Raw genomic sequence first — 17,886 nt, forward strand, 5'->3', positions numbered from 1 at the left:
ATAATAATATTATATTTAAATTTTATTTATAATAATATAAATATAATTTATATTTATATAAATATTTTCTTAATATTTTAATTCTAAAAATATAATAATATAAAATTTTAAATAAATCTTAATTTTATATATAAAATCAATTTTAATATTTAAAAAAAAATTAATTAAAAATTATATAATAAATATATTAATTTTAATAAATATTTTAAAAATTTTAAATATATTAATAAAATTTTTAACAAATAAAATTTTAAAATTTAATAAAATAAATTATTTTATTATATTATTTATTAAATATAATTTTAATAAAATAAAATTTATAATTATAATAATATTAATTTTTTTTAAATTATTTTATTATTAATTAAAAAATAAATTAAAAATTATAAATATTATATTTTATTAAATTTTTATTAATAAATTAATTAAAGGTTTATTTAAATAAAAATCTTTTAATAAAAATTTAAAATATTTTTATTAAATATAATAAAAAAATTTATTTTAACTACCAATTTATTTATTATAAATTTTATATTATATTATTTTAAATTTTTAAATATTTATACTAAAATTAATTATATTTTTACTATTATTATTTATTAAAAAAAAACTAAAATTATTTAAAATATTTTTATAAAATATTATTTTAAAATTTTCATTATTATTAATATATTTATAATTTTTTAAATTATTATTTTTAAAATTATATAAATTTTTTTTAAAATTATTTATATAAATTTTTAATTAAAAAAATTAAAAATATTTTTTATTTTTTTAATTTATATTTAACTTTTAATTTTTATTTTTAAAAAAATTAAACGGATTAAAAATTTATTAATAGTTTTTTTTTAATAAAATTATTTATTAAATTTTTAATTAAAATTAAATTAATTATTAATTTAATTTTTTTATTAATATTAATTATAAAAATAATTTATATTTTACTTATTATAATTATTTTTATTATATTTATTAAATAAATAAATAAATTTAATTTTTTATAAAAAAATAATTTTTTATTTATTAATTTATTAAAAAAATTATTTAAAAATTATATTTATTATAAATTTAATTAATTATTTTTAAATTTTATAATTAAAAATTTTAAAAATATATTTTAATTAATTTTTTAAAAAATAATTATATATTTTAATATTATAAATAATATTATTAATAAATAAATAAAAAAATTTTTTATTCTTTATATTTAATAAAATAAATAATTAATTTTTAAAATTTTAATATATAACGTTTAAGTATTTATAAAATTTTATTATAAATTTTTTATAAATATAATTTATAATTTTTATAAATAAAGCGTTTTATTTTATATTTATAAATTTTATTATTAATTATTATTATATTATATATTATAAATAAAAAAATTAAATTATTTTAATTTTAATTTTATTTTAAAATTTAATAAATTTTTTTAAATAGTAAATAAAAATAAAAATATTTATATAAATAGTATATTTTTTAAATAAAATAATATTAATAAAATAAAAATTTATTTATAAAAAGTTAAAAAATTTTATTATTTTTAATAAGATTTTATTAATATGGTAATTATTAATATTATTATTATTATTAATAATATTAGGAATATTATTTAATAAAATTTATTTAAAAATTTAAATAATTATTTTTATTATAAAATCGATAATAATAAGGTTATTATAATTAAAATTATTTATTTTAACGTTTAATTATTAAGATTAATTTTATATTTAGGTATAATTAATTTTAATAAATAATAAATTTGTTTTGGTAAAGGTTAGATATATAGATAAGGAATATATAAATAGTTTTAAAATAGGATTATTGGATATCGAATAAATTATAAGGTTTTTGGTTTTTATTAAAGATTTGGGAGTGTTTTGTATAATATTAGTAGAAGACGAAGGATTAAAGTGATTGTTTGAAAAAAAAAATAAAAACCTTATTATTATTTGGATTGGTAAATTAATAATTTTTAATAATAAAAATTTAAATTTTTATTTTAATTTTAATAATTATTTAGTAAAAGGAATTATAATAAAAGAAAAGATTAAAAATTTAATTTTAAAATCTTTGAAAGATTTTAAATAAAAAAGTTGGATTTAATGTTAAAACATTTTTGGATTATTGTTACTTTTACGGTGTTATAATCGTTTTATATTGGATAATAAGGTCGTTATAAAGGCAAAGACAACGTTGTTATCAAAGTAAAGATCTTTTAAAATAAATTAACTTATTAGTTGGTTATTAATAAAATGGTTAAAATAAATCGGATTAATTAATTATTAATTGGTTTATTAGGTAATTTCTATACAATTAATTTATTTAAAGTAAATAATAATAATAATTTTGATTTAATCGAAAATAATTCTGGTAGTAATTTTTAAAATATTTAAAAATAAGCTTTTTTGTAATAAATATTAATGTTAAATATTTTTTTTTAAAAAAAAATAAAATAAAAAGTGAAGTTACCAATTATAAGCATTAATTATATTATGATTGGATAATATTATATTTTGTAAGTATCTAAGTATTTAAGGGGCATTTGTAAAATGTTTATTTATAAGATATAAGTATGTATCTGTAAGGTACGTATCTTTATAATAGTGGGTCCTTATCTGTGATACCTTTCATCTTCTAACCCCGCTAACGTTATATTAAGCTCAATTAAATTAATTAGTGCTCAAGTGGGGTTATTAGAACATCTTGGACATCTTATCAACCTTATCTTTTTATCATATTCATATCTTACATCGGCTTTAATTTTCTCAAGAGCTTCAACAAATCCCGGCCTCAGATGTCCGCAGCAGAAACCATCACGTTTTTCGCCTCGGTCCCTTAACTTTTCTATTGAGTTAGTGCGATGGCTTATGATATTTATATAATTGCCTCATCGCGCACCGTAACCGTCGCTACTATATTTTCTTCTTAGAATACCTTATTAGCCATGCTGGCTCTCTCGGTACGCGGGCTTATAGGCTCGCGTGCGCTTAACCGACAGACTATCCGAACCATGGCTACCGCGCGGCGTCCAGCTTTCGAAACTATCCCATCTTCTCCAATTCGAGTTATGCGTACGGTTGATGCGGTCAGAAGATGGAGGAAGCCCCAGTACCTCGACCACAGAATTGTTTCACTCGTACCTACGATGGGAGCTTTGCATCAAGGTCATATTTCTCTTATCCGCAGCGCAGCCCGCGAAAGCCATCACGTCGTCGTTAGCATATATGTTAACCCGGCCCAATTCGGCATCAAAGAGGATCTAGCTTCTTACCCTGTGACTTGGGAGTCGGATTGCAAGATCCTAGCTGATTTGGATCGTGAATTGGCCGACGATGGCGGGAATCTAGGCCGCATCAGCGCCATTTTTGCGCCAACTACCCCTGAGATATATCCTTCAGGTTTTCCAGGTCAAGAAGTAAACTCTAAAGGGAGTTTTGTGGTCCTAACACCAATAAGTGAGATTCTTGAGGGTGTTACTAGACCAACCTTTTTCAGGGGCGTTGCCACTGTCTGCATGAAACTTTTTAACATCGTACAACCTGAAAAGGTATACTTTGGCCAAAAGGATGTCCAGCAGACCGTATTGATCCGAAAGATGGTCAAGGACTTTATGCTGCCGACCGAGGTTATTGTTGGTCCTACCATTCGGGAGTCCGACGGACTTGCTCTAAGCTCCAGAAATGTTTACCTCGGCGAGAGGCGACGCAAAGTTGCCCCAGTGCTATATGTCGCTCTCAAGGCTGCTGAGGCACAGTATCGGAAAGGGGTTCTGGATAGAAAGAAGCTTGTGGGTGCCGCTAATGATTTGTTTTTAAATGTTTTAAGCAGACAGAAATTTCTACCTCGCGAAAAGAGGTCAACATTTGAAGTGGACTACATCTCACTTGCGGATCCCTTTTCTATGGAGGAGCTGACTAAAATCGACCCAGAGAAGGGTGGTATATTGAGTTGTGCAGTAAAAATGCTACAGGTCGAGTCACCGCAACCAGGCGAAGATTTAGGACATAGCGGAGGCCCAGCAGTCCGTCTCATAGACAACATTATCTTGAAGCCGCTTGCGAAAACTTAGAGTAAATTTCTGAATATATACAGGCAGTATATGTCTATTAATAACTAATCGATAGGCGTTTAAACGGCGCGTAAACCGGAATTCTTTGCTTCGTTCATATCAACTGCATTTTATTATTCTTTAAGACTCGTTTCAATTCGTTATTACTGATACATTTGTTCGTATGTCTTCTTATGAGCCCCTAATATTATTGGTCTATTCCTACATAATCATATGAGACATTATAATAACATTAACTACATTGATATTATCGGACTTTTAAATTATTTAACTAGCATCTTTTCTGCAGTGTCATTGCAGCAACCGTATGTATGGCTTCTCCACGTGCAGAGTCAGGTACATAATGTTAGGGTAAGGGAGGCAAGTTAGATGAAAAGTTCCAATTTCCCGTTCCCCGTCCCCGCAGTAAAAGAAAAAAAAAGGTTAGGCCATTCCTGTCCCATCTTTTAAAAGTTCACACTTGCACAACCGCTCCCACCCCCCTATTATTAACGTTAGAGATCTTCTAACCTAAACTCCAACTCCAACTCCAACTCGCGGTAGGTTCATACAAAAACACGAGCTGAATTGCTCAACTTATTAATAATAAAAAAGCGGGCTCTAATTGATCAGCTCCCCTGTCGATCGTTTACTTCACTTTTATCTAATTGATTTATACACGGAGAACACGCGGGGTAAAACTTTCCAGATGCCGAACACTACGGCTATTTCCGCTCCGGGCAAGGTGCTTCTGGCCGGAGGCTTCTTAGTCCTCGACCGTCAGCACACGGGGCTTGTATTTGGGTTGAGTGCTCGCATCAATGTTATCGCTCAGGAGATCAAGACAATCAAGGGCGTTCAGCTGAGCGAGATCGTCGTTGAGAGCCCTCAATTCCTCGAAGCTCAGTGGCGTTACGGGTATCACCTAGCTCCCGAGGATGGCGGAATCAAGTTAACTCAGCTTCGGGTGTAAGTACTGTCTTTTTTTTCTTTTCGTGTTCTTTCTTACAAGATTTATATATGTTTGGTAGGGGTATCAATGCAATTGTGTCTACCTTTACGAGGTTGTAGCTAGGGATATCGCACTCATATAATTATATACCCTTCCCCATCGTTGTATCACCATCCCAGTCTTATATTTACCTCACCACGCTACAAATATTCTCATATAGCTATACTATATACTTATAAGCTAACCAAACAGCGGTTCGAATATAAACCCCAATCACTTTGTTGAGGTCACATTGGCCTACGCTCTCACTTACATCCAAACTGTTGGCCACGCCGGGTCATCATACACCTTTAAGCCTGTACAGCTAATCATTTTGGCCGACAACGACTATTATTCGCAATCTCATTCGCACCATCATCACCACCACTCACACTCAGGTGCGACAGCCCGCTTCGCCAAGTTTCCCACCAAGCTCAAGGATGCCCACAAGACTGGACTTGGATCCTCCGCGGCCCTTGTCACGGCACTTACCGCCGCCTTACTGACGCATTACCTCCCCAAATCTTCCTTCGACGTAGACTCAGCAGAAGGCAAGCGCACGCTACACAACCTAGCGCAGGCCGCACATTCCGCCGCCCAAGGCAAAGTCGGCTCGGGCTTCGACGTCGCGGCCGCCGTCTACGGCAGCTGCGTATACCGGCGATTCTCCCCATCCCTCCTGGGCGACGTCCCCGAGATCGGCGCCCCTGGCTTCGCCCCCGCGCTAGCAGCGTGCGTGGCGCGCGAGTGGGACGCCGAGTTCCGCAAGGACAACGCGCGCATGCCGCCGGGCGTCACGCTGCGCATGTGCGACGTTGACTGCGGCAGCCAGACCGTCGGCATGGTCAAGCAAGTCCTCAAGTGGCGCGACCAGACCGATCCGGCCGGCGCCAAGACCCTCTGGGACAACCTGCAGGCGCGCAACGAGGCGCTCGGCGCGACGCTCAGCGGCGATCGCAAGGACGGCATCACAAAGGCCGTGGAGGAGGTGCGCGTCTTGGTGCGCGAGATGAGCGCCGCAAGCGGTGTCCCCATCGAGCCGGAGAGCCAGACCGCGCTGTTAGACGCGCTGGCGCGTGTGGAGGGTGTGTACGAGGGAGTGGCGCCGGGGGCGGGGGGATACGATGCTCTAGCTTTGTTGGTTAGGGACGACAGGGAGACGGAGGATCGAATCAGGGAGTTTTTGAAGGGATGGAGTCAGGAGAAGGGCGTTAAGGTTAAGCTGTTAGGCGTCAAGGGGGAGATGGAGGGAGTGAGGAGGGAGGGGCTGGAGCAGTATGATGGGTGGTTGGGGCATGTCTGAGGGAGAGGGGGAAGGTTAAATAAAGAAAAGGGTGAAGGCAAGAATTTAGAGATTATATATTATATATTATTTAGATGCGCTGGGAGAGATTTGGAACGATTGACTGCCTAGGTGCTTATAGATGCTCGATTATGAATTAGGTAGTCCGGAGAATAGATAAGATTCCGAATAAGATCTAGTTTACTTGGATTAGGTGTTAAGTTGTCACGTCTGGTAATAGAGATCGGATTAATACTATACGCTGATGATTTAGTATTTAAAATAGATGTATAGACTAGGTCGAGTAGAGGTTACTCTGATGCAATTTTAATGTCCTTGAAATTCTACTTTTTTTGTGTTTTTCTCATATATATTTTTTCTTTCCCTTCCCGGCTTGTCTATATATCGGCTCGGTTTACCGAGATATACGAGGTCTATAAATAGGAAGTGTTTAACCAGAGGCTTAACTAAGCAGCAAGTAGTTATAAGATTCGCGAACTTATCATTAACGGCCTGGATCTGAAAAAGAAGAAAATAATTTGGCCATCGAGCCTCATCGGTAATATTGAGTAACGATACTTGTATATCATGTAGTTACCCAAATCTACTACCCACCATCTTATTTGTTTTTCCCTCGCACGACTCTAGGAAGTACGAGATGGCAATATATCCGGTGCCACCGCATCTCGAGTACGATCGCTCCAACGGCAAGAAGCCGTTACGTCTGGACTACTTGGTTAATCGAGTTATTTACTCCCGTGCGTCGTCTCACGAAATCTAGCGTGGGCGAGGCAGCTTATTCTGTCAGAATAACATTGGTATGTATAAAGTACGAGACACCGCATACACTAGGTACCTAAACTCGCCGAGAAACCAGTTCTGCAGTTTCATGTATTCATGTTACGTATGCCAATGTAACCATTTTCTCTCGAACGCCGACTCCATTAAGCCACCGATTCCGGGAATCAATAAATCACCCAGTGAAATAATGTCCGTCGCCCTCCCAAACCTGACGCCCGAATGGATGGGTGGGTAAAATGCTTATAAGAGAAATAAAAAACAAAGTCTAATGCAACACACTTGGTATCCTACACGCCAAGCACTCTGTGCTATATTGCCGTGTTCCGTGTTCGTGAATTCGTTCGTCGGGTGACCGCCTATTATGTGAAGTATCGAAGAAGCTAAGAAATCCGCACGCGGTGTAGAGCAGTACAATGCTCTCCGCCACGGGAGGGATGGTAAAAGCTACAGCCAAATCTGATATCTGTTCCCTCCATTTCCAAAAATGATTTAGAAAAGAAATCCCTCAGCTAGCTTTAAATGAGGTTTTCGATAGGTGAGATAGGGGTGCTTGGCGTCACCTAGCATTCGTTAGTCACAATAATCCTATATAAGCATATCAGAACTGAGTGGTTCAAACTGACCTTCAGCACAGGCGTAACGGGACGTAATGACGAAGGCGGAGCCGGGGCCCTGCGCGGAGTGCCGAAGGACGACGAGTCGGCGGCTCCAAAGCGGGATGCGGCTGCTTGCTCCTTCAGTATGGCGATCCTACGTTCCCAAAAATACATTAGCCAAGATCGTAGATACCCGAAAGGATTGCGGCGAAGTAAGAGGTACCAATAGCTAATTGGCCATAATACGAGCGACGGTGTGTGAAATAGGAGAGGAAAAAGAAGCGCTTACTCATCTTCCGACACACCCGGCAATGAGAGCGTCTCGTGCTTGAAGTTGAACGGTGCTGACTGTAAGAAGAAATCATGTTAGCAATAGTAAAAGGTTGAATATTATTATTAGATGAGGCATATCGGATATCCAAAGTAGGCAATCCGCGATGTATATATAGATGATGAATAGATGAAGATGACAAAGAATAGACTTACGATCTGCAGCGCCGGCTTCTCGGAAACTGGTTTAGAGGACTTGACACCGATGAGTTTTTGTAATCTTGCCGTAAAGGCGCGGAAGCCACCAATGCAGCTCGTCATTTTGGATTCCAGAATTTTTATTTTCGGATAGCAAAATAAACAGGGTAGAGCAAGATGAGATGGAGAAAAAATGTATGTGCAACAAGACGACGAGCGAAAGAAGTTGGCAGTTGGCCTTGCACAAAGGAGTCGGATGTAAGAAATTGTTGGCAACAAGCGACAAGCGACAAGCTGAATACCAAGTGGATGCAACAGACAATTTAACGAGGATACGAGATCTGTGCCTAGAAACGACGTTAGGCCCCAATGTCGTAGTAACGAATCCGAGTATAATCGAAATATTCGGGTGCCAAAAAAGAGGAATTCGATGCTATGCTATGCGATGCGATGCGATGCGGCAGCAGAGGTAGAGTGGAATTATGATTGATCCAGCGTTGCCCCCCCTCAATGCGATATATGCGCGGGTACTAGAGCCGAAGCTGCAGATACGAAACAAAACGAAACGTATGTACGATGTATGTACGCAGAAGTGTGGGAGAAGTCATATAAGAGTAGATGTATCAATATGTAGGTACACTAGGTCAGGTACTTAACTCTCTCTCGAGGCAGCCGATGATTGATCAACAATCATGCAAGGAAGACAAGACAAGAGCTAGAAAACCAAGCAGTGGTAGTAGCTTCAAAAGGACGACAAAAAAAAGAGCGGAACCCCTTTGCTAAAAAGGAATAAGAGCGTTTGGCTACGGGTCAGCAGCGTTATCTTTTGAATGCCTGCCTTATACGGATGTTATGTAAGGGTAGGATGAGATAGATGAATGGGGCGGGCGAAGGATGATAGTGATGATGATGACGATGACGGGGAAATAATAACACAATAATCATCTAAGGCCGGGGACGGGAACAAAGCTTCTTTTTCGTTTATGAGCGAAGCTGAAGATCAAAAAGATTTGGTGGGCTCGGTGGCTGTAAGTCTGACAGATCGACGGGAGCGGGGGAAGCGAGAGCTGAAAAGAAAAAGGCTATAAGCTAAACCCTACGAGCGCAGGGTCCTCACGAAAAGGATTATAAAGAGTTAAAAGAGTGTGTTATACCAGCTACGGTTTAGCTGAACAGGCTGAGCAGTAGGCCAAGGGTTGGATAAGTTGGATGGTTGGTTGGTTGGCTGGTGATGGCGAACTGGAGAGACCGAAGTCTGGTCTTATCAAACAGGGCGCAATAGTAGCAGTAATAATAATAATGATGATGATGATAATAAGATCAATTTAAACGAAAGAAAAATACGAAGTAGATATCACAAAGAAACGAACGTGTGTACCGCGTATGTATTTGCAAAAGGACTCAGGGAGAGACGACGGTGAAAACGAAAGACATGCGAATTTCAATACACGAAGAACCAGTCAGTCAGTGTAATGTTAAGTACAAGTATGTATGTCCAAGGAGATAGATACCTAAGGTAAGTAGAAGAAAATAATATGTGGAAGCAATAGCATAAGGTAATAGTTGGGTATCGTCGGTCAAATTAAAAGTTGGCACGCCTCGGAATGTGGAAATGTGGAAATGTACCTAGAAATGTGGAATGTGGCAATTCCACTCTACCGACAAGGGGTCAAAACAAGGGGACCTCAATTAAACGCCAAGCTAAGAATATTAGTAGAAGATCCTGAAACAAATGTCGGATTAGTCATTGGAGTCAGGTGATTTAGTAAGTCTGTACCTGTATTACGCGTTCGAGGCTTTTAATTCTACCAGAGTTGCATTAGTTACATTAGTTACATCAACTAGCAACCAATGATATATTGTCTCGAGTATAAGCTTATACATGTATAACCTCTTCGACAAAAAACATTTACCAACTATTTTATATATATCATAAGATGAGAACGAACTAAACATTTCTCGCCTTACCCTCGAAAAATATTTTAGCTGAATAAAATATATTGTTATGTGGTAACAATAACCAAGTCCCTCGCAGCCTGCAGGTTCCCGTAATGTGGGGTCGTGACTCTCGCCAGCATTCACTTATACATGTATAGGTAGCTTTCAACCTGCCAGTTTATAAATATTCAAATCTTTCGACGAGCAATATCTAGTAGGTCGCGAAATAGCATAAAGTCCCACGCTTACTTACACTCTCCCCCCATCTTCACATTTACCTATAAGCTATTATGAACTTCCAAACCTGTCAACAAGAACCGCCTTCTATAGATGATAATATCTAAAAGAAGATAAAAATGTGTACCCACCTAGGTAGTCTGTGTAGGTATGTAATGTTTTCAGAGAGCGAAAAAGTAACGTTAATACTTCTAGATAACAACCTATGGACACATATAATCCATACCTAATATAAATATATACTTTTTTCGGGCTCGCATAATATTATCCCTGGTCTGAGGATACTACATGAAACAAGCATACAGACCGCCAAAACGGTATAGCTTCCCAATCTTCCGATAGGCTCACACAACCCCCGTCCAAGTTGCCCAAGGAAAATAAATGGCGTAATCGTTCCAGAACGATTCCCTAAACCCTGTTTTGATTAATTCGAATTTCCATTCTATTTCGGGTAGTCCTTCAAATGATAGCTCTTCAGCTTCACGAATTGATCGAATCCGAATCTGCTTAGAGTTACGCCCTTGCCCGAGTTCTTCCAACCTGTCCAGGCCAGATCCTATAATTATCATGTTAGCATGCCACAACTTATCGGATTCGCGTTGAAACCTACGGGGCTGGGGTAGTCTGCACGGTTGACAAAGACGGTTCCCGCTTCGACTTGCTCCGCCAACTCATAGCCCTTAGCCGTATCCTTGGTCCATATGCTAGCTGTGAGGCCGAATTCGCTGTCATTCATTAATGACACAGCCTCTTCATCGGACTTGACTTTCATGATGGAAATAACGGGCCCAAACGTTTCTTCCGTCATGACCGTCATGCTATGGTTGACATCGATGAGGAGCGTAGGCTTGACAAAGTTTCCTTTTGGTGGGAGGTTCGAGAATGTCGAATTCTCTGGTGTTGCGTCTTTTGCACCTTTACTCAAAGCGTCCTGAATATGCGACTCGATAGTCTCCTTAGACCGCTTCGAAATGACCGGTCCGATCTGGGTCTCCTTTTCAAGAGGATCGCCAACCTTGTAGTCCTTCAAGACCTTTTGAGCTGCTTCGATGAAAGAGTCGTAAATCTTCTCGTCGACGTAAACACGTTCAATGGCACAACAACTTTGACCCGAGTTAAAAATGGATCCGTCGACAATCTCAGCAGCTGCCCAGTCCAAGTCTACGTCTCCCCTGACGTATGCGGGATCTTTACCGCCGAGCTCTAGGCCAACATTGACAATTCGATCAGAAGCGGCCTTTTGGACTGACAAACCTCCCGCCACCGAACCGGTGAAACAGATTAGAGATACCTTCGGATCCCGTACCACGGACTCCATGATCAGCGGCGACCCGCAGTGGAAATACTGCAAGACACCAGCGGGTAGTCCCGCCTCTGCAAAGACCTTGGCGATCTGTTCAACAATCGTAGGGGTCTGCGGGGAAGGTTTGAGAATAACGGTATTGCCAGCAAGTAAAGCTGGAATAAGTGAGTTGACAAGAATTAGGTAAGGGTACTAATATGGAGATCAGCTGAATTCTAGATCCGAAGGAAACATATTTAATTGTCTCACGTTCCAGGCGAAGATTATGAGGACAGGGCCAACGGGAATTTTCCGAATGAATCGCTTGAATCCTTTCTCCGCCTCGCCATCGGTATCCTTCAGTGTTTCTTCACTAATCTTGACGAGGTAGTCTGCACGTTTAATGGCCGTTGTGACTGATGTAAAGTTAGTCCAAAAGGTCTTTTACTAACTATTAGTTAAAGGGGGCAAGGTGATAAGCTTTACTTTCAACACCAGTATAAGCAATAGGTCGTCCCATCTGGACGGTGAGCTCCTCAGCAAGATCATCTTTTTTCTTCTCCAGTAGTTTTAACGCTTTCTTAATTATGATTTGACGGTCCGTCAATGAGGTCTGCCGCCAACTCTGGAATTTCTCAGCAGCGATCTTAGGAATCTCTTCCAATTCGGCAGCCGTGACGCCATTGCGAGTCAATATCGGCTCGTTTGTAGTAGGCGAGATGGTTGTGAGCGTTTCGACAGACATTATGTCGTTATGATACACTATAGTAGAGAATAGACTTAATAGAGAGAGATATAATGAAAATTGACTTATATATAAAACTCAGATTTCAATCTAGTTCGGTTATCTTGAAATTAAACAATCCTTTAGAGATAAACGTCACTGATTAAATCAATGGTAGTGGGGGATCGGCGACCCCTCATAGAATCCCGATAAGTAAATTTTATTCGTATATTGAATCCACTCTCTAACTTTATCTTATCAGCCAGCGTTATCGAGAACTCTCCATTTTATTTTTATTTTCTTTGGAATCAATAACCAAACATCAGCTACCTGTCGACTATCCAATTGCCCTTCTAAAACCAGGCTATAGGACTGTATATACTAGCCAATAAATAATTTAACCAAGCAAAATGCCTCCGGAGAAAAGGAATAAATTTTTAGACGCAGACGAGAGTGACGACGACGATAGCCAGGGCTATAACTCCGAGGCGGAAGAACTACAGAAAGGTGGTCGAATCGCAAAGCGTCGCAAACTAAGCGACGATGCAGCCAGTGACGATGATAATGACGAAGTCAGCGCGGGAGAGGAATCCGAGCATGAAGATACCATAAACAATGATAATCCGCAACGAGAAACTTCAGATCTAAAAACAGACGAAGACAAGTTAAAATCCAAGCTAGACGCCCTGCCAGAATTACCAGATGTTTCGCGTCCCTTGACCAAAAAGAACCTGGTAGCTACGGAAAAAGCCGTAAAGAAATCCGGCCTCATCTATCTCTCGCGCGTGCCGCCCTTCATGAAGCCCGCCAAGCTACGATCGCTACTAGAGCCGTACGGCAAGATCAACAGGATATTCCTCACCCCCGAGGACCCGCAAGAGCGCTCTCGACGAGTCCGACAGGGCGGAAATAAAAAACACATGTACACGGACGGCTGGGTAGAATTCGTGCGCAAGGAAGACGCCAAGAAAGCCGTCGACCTCCTGAACGCTCGGACGATAGGCGGGAAGAAGAACACACTACTACCGCGACGACATCTGGAGCCTGCTTTATCTCAAGGGTTTCAAGTGGCACAACCTCACCGAGCAGATCAACTCGGAAATGGCAGAGCGGACAAGCAGGATGAGGGCGGAAATCAGCAAGTCGACTAAGGAGAACAAGGAGTTCGTGCGGAACATCGAGAGAGCCAAGATGCTGGAAGGCATGCAGACTAAAGCGGCAGCGAAGCGCAGTAGGGAAGAGAAAGACAATTCTACAACAGCAAGTAAATCGGAGGATAAGAGTATACGGACGTTCAAGCAAGCTTCTGTGGCGAAGAAGGGGGTAGACCTGGCTCCTGATGAGGCTAAACGAGTGCTGAGCAAACTTTTTTGATTCTGAAAATAATGATACCCGGGCATTTTGCATATCCTCGAGTTTGAAGTGATAGGATGTATGTGTTGATATAATTTCAATTTTACTAAATCTCGATGGTGAGAGTCTCCTCGAGAAACCAGCACTACCTAGGTATAGACATAAAAACCATATGACATCGCTGATAAGCCAAATACATGTAAATAGAATAGGAGGACGTGTCGGCGTAAAGGGGGCTGTTGTACGAGTAGCTACGACTACAAAACTGAAGGGCTTCTGACAAATTCTGAATACATCAAGCGTAGACCTAACTGATTTCAATTTACCAACATGTTAAAAGAGCAAGAGTAAATACGTCAATACAGCTCATCTCATCTCGTTTAAGAGAATTATAATAGACGCGTAAGGCTACCTCCTAACTTGTACCACATACCCATCAACCTACGATATCATCCTTATAATTCAGATCAACCATGCGTATAGGCGTAGTTGGTAAAGTTTTTATATAAATTATAGCCTACGTGTAGGTATACCTACTAGATATAGTGAACTATCTGCCCTTTGCCTTGGGCTGCCCTTAATAGGTCAACAATATCTTCTTTACAGCCGGACTCCAGACGCCTGCTGCTATTCCATTTCGTTCATCCTATTTCGGGAGTATTCTTCGACATGAAGTATTTACCTACATCCCGTCATACAACGTCATCAAGTCTATTTCATCTCCGGCATTAAGCTTCGTGTGCAAATAGTACATATGTTTTACCTCTTCGTGTATCCCATCTCTTAGTATTCTTCTATAGCGCAGTTAGGATGTAGGACATATACGACCTTCTGCGAGGGCGCAGGCCCGCCATCTGCAGGGGCGGTCTGATCGCTCTCTTCAGTTAGGCCCTCGCCGCGTACCGCCATCAGAATGTTGTCCTATTTATTTTTGTTAGCATCGAGCCAAGTAACGTAACCACCAAAAAAAGTCTAGTGGCCGTGAATATTGTGAAATAATAGAAAAACTTACCTTGACCATCTTCTTTAGCACCATCTTCGCAACATCCTTCTCTCGGTGATAATCTTCCTCGCCCTCTAGCTCATCCTCCTTCTGCTCAAGGTACCACTCCACAAGCGCCTCGCCATCCACGCCCTCGCCAGATCCTGATGCTTCATCTTCGTTTACTCGTGACACGATGATGTTTACCATGTTGATATACTTCTCGTACGTAATAGCCGTCTTCTTCTTTGCCGGTGCTGCGGAGCTGGGTTCCCTGCTACCTTGTGCATCCGCATCCGCATTCTCGCCGTCGTCCATGGGAGAATCACCCTCCTCATCCTGGGCCTGCGCGACCGAAGAAGCACGTGTAGCTTGGTCCGCGGCAGCAACAAGCGCTGCCGAGTCCTCAGGGGTCTCATACTCATCTTCGTCCATCTCAACGTCGTCGTGTTCGACAGATATAATACTCTGGCGAAGGAGATTAGACGCCTCGTCTACAAACTCGGGCGTGATCTCCTCGATACAATTCGCCTTGGCGATAGCCTCCGACAGCCGGATCAGGGATTCGAGCTGACGGACAGTGATACGGTAGCTGTTTTTGCCCACGCCGCCCTGGGAATCGTCGGCACGTAGTTCCTTGTACTTCTCGACGAGACGTTCCTTAGCCTCAGGCGTGAACTCAGGCCGGAATGTCCGTGCGAACCGGATGTATCGCTGTAAGCACTCGGTGCTGAATTCTGGTTCGATAGCGCTATCGCGTAGTGCATGTATGCCTACGATATGCTCTGCTAGGTGACGATCCACTGTCTCGTTACACTCGTCAAGAACGACAAAAAAGAGATCAAAACGGGACATGATAGGTGCCGACATGTTGATGTTGGCTCGTAGCGTGGTCTTACGGTTGTACCGTCCACCAACCGGGTTTGCGGCGGCAAGAATGGATGTCCGCGCGTTGAGGGTGGCTTGGATACCGGCTTTGGCGATGGAGATCGTCTGCTGTTCCATAGCTTCGTGGATAGCAACTTGATCGGCTATATCCATCTTGTCGAACTCGTCGATGCAGCAAATACCGTTATCAGCCAGCATGAGAGCACCAGCCTCGATAGTGAATTCGCCTGTCTCTTCGTCTTTGACTACCGCAGCTGTGAGACCAGCAGCCGAGGAGGCTTTGCCAGACGTGTAGACTGCACGCGGTGCAAAGGAGCAGACATACTTCAAGAATTGAGATTTTGAGGTCGATGGGTCACCGACAACACAGATGTTTATATCACCTCGAAGGGCCATGCCTTCAGCTGTAGTCTTATGGACACCAGACATCAACTGTAGGAGGAGACCCTTCTTGACGATTTCGTGGCCATATACTGTAGGCGCGAGTGATTGCACAAGGCGATGGTATATGTGGTCACTATGGACCATCTCACGGAGTTCGTCAATCTCGCTGGGCGTCATAGAGTTTAGCACAGCTGTTTGTGCTTCTTCAACTGTTTCAGCTGTGTCGGTGGAGGTTTGAGTTAAGGAGTTGATGATATCGTGAACTTGACGAGAAGCAGACTGGCCAGGTGTAGATGTATCAGGGGTAACCATATTAGCTAAGAAAGCCAACCGGTAAGTTAGGTCGCGAACACCCAGAGACTTCAGGCCTGACACTCCATTACCACCAACGTCGTTGCCGCGCGGCGCATTCCGGTCATCTCGCATTACTGTAGGCCTAACACCTGGAAGTCCTAACTGACTTATATCGGGTACCACAATTAATGCACCAGTAAAGATACACTTCTCTCCTGCCTTTGCACGGTCCACCATCTCACCTCGCAGGATGACATCCATCGTCCGCGGCATACTTCCCGTAGGAATTTCAGAACTGTTCTCTTGAATGCGGACCTTTTGCCAATCGACAAAAGTACTTTGTCGGATGTCGAGTTGCCATGCCAGACGGTTTCCGCATTGTATATTAGGGCATTGTGTAGGTTCGGTATACCGGAACGTCTGCTCAACATTTGGAATGACCGAGCGGCATGTCTCGCAGTTAAAAGTTGCAAGGGAGAGTTCTGGTCGGACCTCAGATGTACGAGTGACGGTTCCAGATATAGAAAGGAGTTGACCAATGTTCTTGGCACGTAAACTACGAACTCGGGAGACGAGGGGGAGGTTGTAGAAGGCAATAGCGAACAGTTTATCCGTCTGCTGGTTTGCCGTCTTGCTGCCCTGTAGCTCAGATTGGCTTCCAGAGCCAATATTACTTCCGCCTGATGTTGTTTGGTTGCTAGAAGTAGTCGCCTGTCGATGCTCGCGGAAATATTGGGGTTCGTACTTGGCGATCATATTGTGGAGGGCATTGGTGAGGAAAGGGAGAAATCGGTAGTATTGAGTATTGATAGCATTGGCCAGACCGCCATTTTGGTAGCTAGCAACATGATTATAGTTGACATAAAAGGTTGATAGTTGGTAAATTCGCATGCCATGAATCTGGGCGACGTAAAATTTGTCTGTAGTAACAGCACTGGACGTTGGCGCACCGGATGATACAGGATCGTCGATAAATCTAATACTTCTGTTAACTATATGCTAGTTATATACTATTAACTAGAAAGATAAGGCCTACTCTTCTATAAAGCTTTCAAAATGCTCTTGGACGGTAATCCTATCTTCTACTCATACTCGAGGAATAGTGGCAGGGTCTCGTTGTCTTGAGCGGCCGGGAATCTGGTCATCAGCAAAACCTTCGCCTCATCATCACTATGAGCAGCTAGACTTTCGGAAGGAGGCCCTCGAGGTCGTGCCGAAGAACCTCTGTTAAACTGTCTCGGTCTAGGAGTTGCGGCAGCCCTGGATGGAGCATCAGACATTCCGGCGTCACTTGGGGTCGCCATTTTGAAGGTATATGATCCGTGCCGGTATTAAGAAGGCGTGTGGGTTTCGGCGTTGAGGAATATCGGGATTGGTATTATCGTAATCACAAGCATACAAATATTCACCTTGATAGAAAAATTAAGGAGTAGAGGGGCAGAAATGCAGAAATGGGACTCAGACGCGTCGCGCCTTATGAAATTGGGAGACGCGATTTTAGGCCCAACCAATTAAATCGTAATATTTTTAAGTGCTTGCAGATGCCAAGACATATAACTGTTTGCTCTAGTGTGATATATGCATTACTTGAATAGCTCATGCATATATAGAGAAT

General features: G+C 40.6%; 6 protein-coding genes across 6 annotated transcripts; 3 read left to right on the forward strand and 3 right to left on the reverse strand.

Annotated features, from left to right (window-relative positions):
- Positions 1-3,013: 3,013 nt before the first annotated feature.
- On the forward strand, positions 3,014-4,072 carry GL218_08970 (Pantothenate synthetase; the record flags this gene model as incomplete). The annotated part of the gene is made up of 1 exon (XM_033585787.1): positions 3,014-4,072. The coding sequence occupies one exon, from the start codon at positions 3,014-3,016 to the stop codon at positions 4,070-4,072; it is 1,059 nt and encodes a 352-aa protein (XP_033440012.1).
- A 688-nt stretch (positions 4,073-4,760) lies between these two features.
- On the forward strand, positions 4,761-6,345 carry GL218_08971 (Phosphomevalonate kinase; the record flags this gene model as incomplete). Its single annotated transcript, XM_033585788.1, has 2 exons — positions 4,761-5,020; positions 5,256-6,345. The coding sequence occupies 2 exons, from the start codon at positions 4,761-4,763 to the stop codon at positions 6,343-6,345; spliced, it is 1,350 nt and encodes a 449-aa protein (XP_033440018.1).
- Positions 6,346-7,640: 1,295 nt separating this feature from the next.
- On the reverse strand, positions 7,641-8,312 carry GL218_08972 (uncharacterized protein; the record flags this gene model as incomplete). Its single annotated transcript, XM_033585789.1, has 4 exons — positions 7,641-7,685; positions 7,749-7,875; positions 8,011-8,069; positions 8,208-8,312. 4 exons carry the CDS (start codon positions 8,310-8,312, stop codon positions 7,641-7,643), a joined length of 336 nt encoding a protein of 111 aa, XP_033440013.1.
- Positions 8,313-10,806: 2,494 nt separating this feature from the next.
- GL218_08973 (Succinate-semialdehyde dehydrogenase [NADP(+)]) lies at positions 10,807-12,391 on the reverse strand (the record flags this gene model as incomplete). Its single annotated transcript, XM_033585790.1, has 4 exons — positions 10,807-10,920; positions 10,975-11,859; positions 11,917-12,062; positions 12,133-12,391. The coding sequence occupies 4 exons, from the start codon at positions 12,389-12,391 to the stop codon at positions 10,807-10,809; spliced, it is 1,404 nt and encodes a 467-aa protein (XP_033440014.1).
- A 389-nt stretch (positions 12,392-12,780) lies between these two features.
- On the forward strand, positions 12,781-13,744 carry GL218_08974 (Pre-rRNA-processing protein ESF2; the record flags this gene model as incomplete). The annotated part of the gene is made up of 2 exons (XM_033585791.1): positions 12,781-13,317; positions 13,373-13,744. The coding sequence occupies 2 exons, from the start codon at positions 12,781-12,783 to the stop codon at positions 13,742-13,744; spliced, it is 909 nt and encodes a 302-aa protein (XP_033440015.1).
- Positions 13,745-14,506: 762 nt separating this feature from the next.
- On the reverse strand, positions 14,507-17,575 carry GL218_08975 (DNA replication licensing factor mcm6; the record flags this gene model as incomplete). The annotated part of the gene is made up of 3 exons (XM_033585792.1): positions 14,507-14,644; positions 14,736-17,247; positions 17,364-17,575. 3 exons carry the CDS (start codon positions 17,573-17,575, stop codon positions 14,507-14,509), a joined length of 2,862 nt encoding a protein of 953 aa, XP_033440016.1.
- Between the last annotated feature and the right edge of the window lie 311 nt (positions 17,576-17,886).

The sequence above is a fragment of the Daldinia childiae genome (genome assembly GCF_008694065.1).
Source record: "Daldinia childiae strain JS-1345 chromosome Unknown Scaffold15, whole genome shotgun sequence".
Lineage (NCBI taxonomy): Eukaryota > Fungi > Ascomycota > Sordariomycetes > Xylariales > Hypoxylaceae > Daldinia > Daldinia childiae.